General features: G+C 43.9%; 1 protein-coding gene across 1 annotated transcript; it reads left to right on the forward strand.

The window, feature by feature from the left end:
• Positions 1 to 357: 357 nt before the first annotated feature.
• Positions 358 to 2,143, forward strand: LOC103584429 (rho guanine nucleotide exchange factor 28-like; the record flags this gene model as incomplete). Its single annotated transcript, XM_008565441.1, has 2 exons — positions 358 to 843; positions 1,907 to 2,143. Coding segments are annotated over 2 exons (723 nt in total), but the record flags the coding sequence as incomplete, so codon positions are not given.
• Positions 2,144 to 2,145: the final 2 nt, after the last annotated feature.

The raw sequence follows: 2,145 nt of genomic DNA on the forward strand, positions 1-2,145 counted from the left end.
AGAATGAGCTATAGAACAGGAATACGGAGTCTTGTGAATTTAGGTACTGAGTTCTTATTCAGAAGACTTGCATAGATATTATCCACCAACCAGCAACAAACCACATTTCCAAAAGAGGGGATGAGTATTGCTTTTGTACTTTATTTCTTCTCTATATAAATTCCCTAGTCATGCCACTAGGGAATGTAGGCAAGCCTATTTGAAGTGCCAAAGTCTATCTTTGGAGGTAACTTAGAGATAAAGGCAAAATTATTAAAAGAAAATGATGTGGTCATGCATTTTGTGTTCAGAGGCAGTTTCAACCAAAAAGGTAAACAATATGGAAGTCTTTAATTTTCCTCTCTTCTGCTCTGACAGGCTGCCTTGACCATTCAGGATAGCCACATTGAGATCCACAAGCTGGTTCTCCAGCAACAGGAGATCCTGTCACCCGGGCACCCTCTCCGAGGCAGCCCCCTTCAGGACCAGGACAAGTCCCGCAGCCTGGAGAAGCAGCGGGAGGAGCTGGCCGACATCCACAAGCTGCAGCACCAGTTTCAGCAGGAACAGCGGCGCTGGCACCGCAGGTGCGACCAGCAGCAGCGGGAGCAGGAGGCCAAGGAGAGCTGGCTGCAGGAGCGGGAGCGGGAGTGCCAGTCGCAGGAGGAGCTGCTGCTGCAGAACCAGAGCGAGCTGGACCACCAGCTGCAGGAGTACCAGCAAAACCTGGAGCGGCTGCGGGAGGGCCAGCGCAGGGTGGAGAGGGAGCGGGAGAGGATGCGGGCCCAGCAGAGCCTGCTGTGCCGCTGGAAGCACAGCCGCCAGAGGAGCCTCCCCGCAGCCTTCCCTCCAGGAAGCAAGGAGGTGTGTAAGGCAGCTTCTGGGACAGTAACCAAACATTTGTCTTTTTGGTTCTTGTGTAAAAGCTCACTACAGTTCCTCAGTGTGTAGGTAGCAAAAGCTGGGAACGTCCAGAGACAGTGCATATGCGTCTTGTCTTAAAATATGGGCATTTTAAAGGCCTAGGTCCTATGGGATCATTGGCTCATTGGACTCTGGGATGCCCTTCCCTAAGGAAGGCACACAGAATCATGTTGTCCCCGTAAGGCGAGGGTGGGTTTGTCCTGGAGGCACACTCACTGTGAGCATGCTGTTTTTCCTATGCTTGAAGGACCCTCTTTTCATGACTATTCTTAAAAAGTTCTGTGTAGATGTACCTTTTAATAGATCAATTAGCTGTTAATGTATATTATAGGTACTGAATTTAGCAAGTATGGTAGTACTCTGTTATGCCAAGCTTTTTCTCTCTTCATACCTTTGATATAGTAAGTTCAAAATCCATTTTGCTGATAATAGTTAGCACAAGTTACACTAGTTAATAACTGAGTAGGGTAAAGCCTTTTGGAAGATCCTGTGTTCCTTTTGCATCCTCTCTGACCATGCTCAATTGGTTCTTTTTGTTCCAGGAGTTGATTTTTCTCTGCTGTGTGCCTGTATTTTCTTTAGTGATAGTGCTTAAAGTTGTAAAAGTTGATAAGGTTATGAGAAAAAACGATGCTGCATCTGATTTTCCTTTCAAATTGGCTAAATTACATTCATTGTAAATTCCTCCATGTATATAGATGTCTTTTCAACTTTATTTAGCAAAAGTGAAAATGCTGCTTTCTGTGATTGAAATAAAGTAGAAACACTTTAATGGCAGAGAACGCTACTTGTTATTTTTTAAGATATGTCATACATGCCAAATTGAAGTTTTTGGTACAAGCTCATTAGAGGGGGATGGGAGGAGAGAGTAAATGCTAATATTCTTCACGACCTTATTCTTATTGAAATCTTGATTGCTAGATTCTAGTAGGAGTAAGTACTTTACGAAACTTGCTTAAGTTGCTGGAGAAATAATTGTGCTTTCTCTGTATTTCTTTAACAGATAATGGAACTTAATCGATCTGAGAGTTTATGTCATGAAAATTCATTCTTCATCAATGAAGCTTTAGTACAAATGTCACTTAACACCTTCAACACACCGAATCCATCAGGTATCCATCAGGATGATACTTACACTCCAAATGTATCTAATTCTGATTTGGTAAGGACGAGTGAAAATCATGTACACTTCAAGATGGACGTTTCTCAGCCCCCAGATGTCAACCATGAACTGTGGACAGC

This window comes from Galeopterus variegatus, unplaced genomic scaffold (genome assembly GCF_000696425.1).
Source record: "Galeopterus variegatus unplaced genomic scaffold, G_variegatus-3.0.2 Scaffold55489, whole genome shotgun sequence".
Classification (NCBI taxonomy): Eukaryota; Metazoa; Chordata; class Mammalia; order Dermoptera; family Cynocephalidae; genus Galeopterus; species Galeopterus variegatus.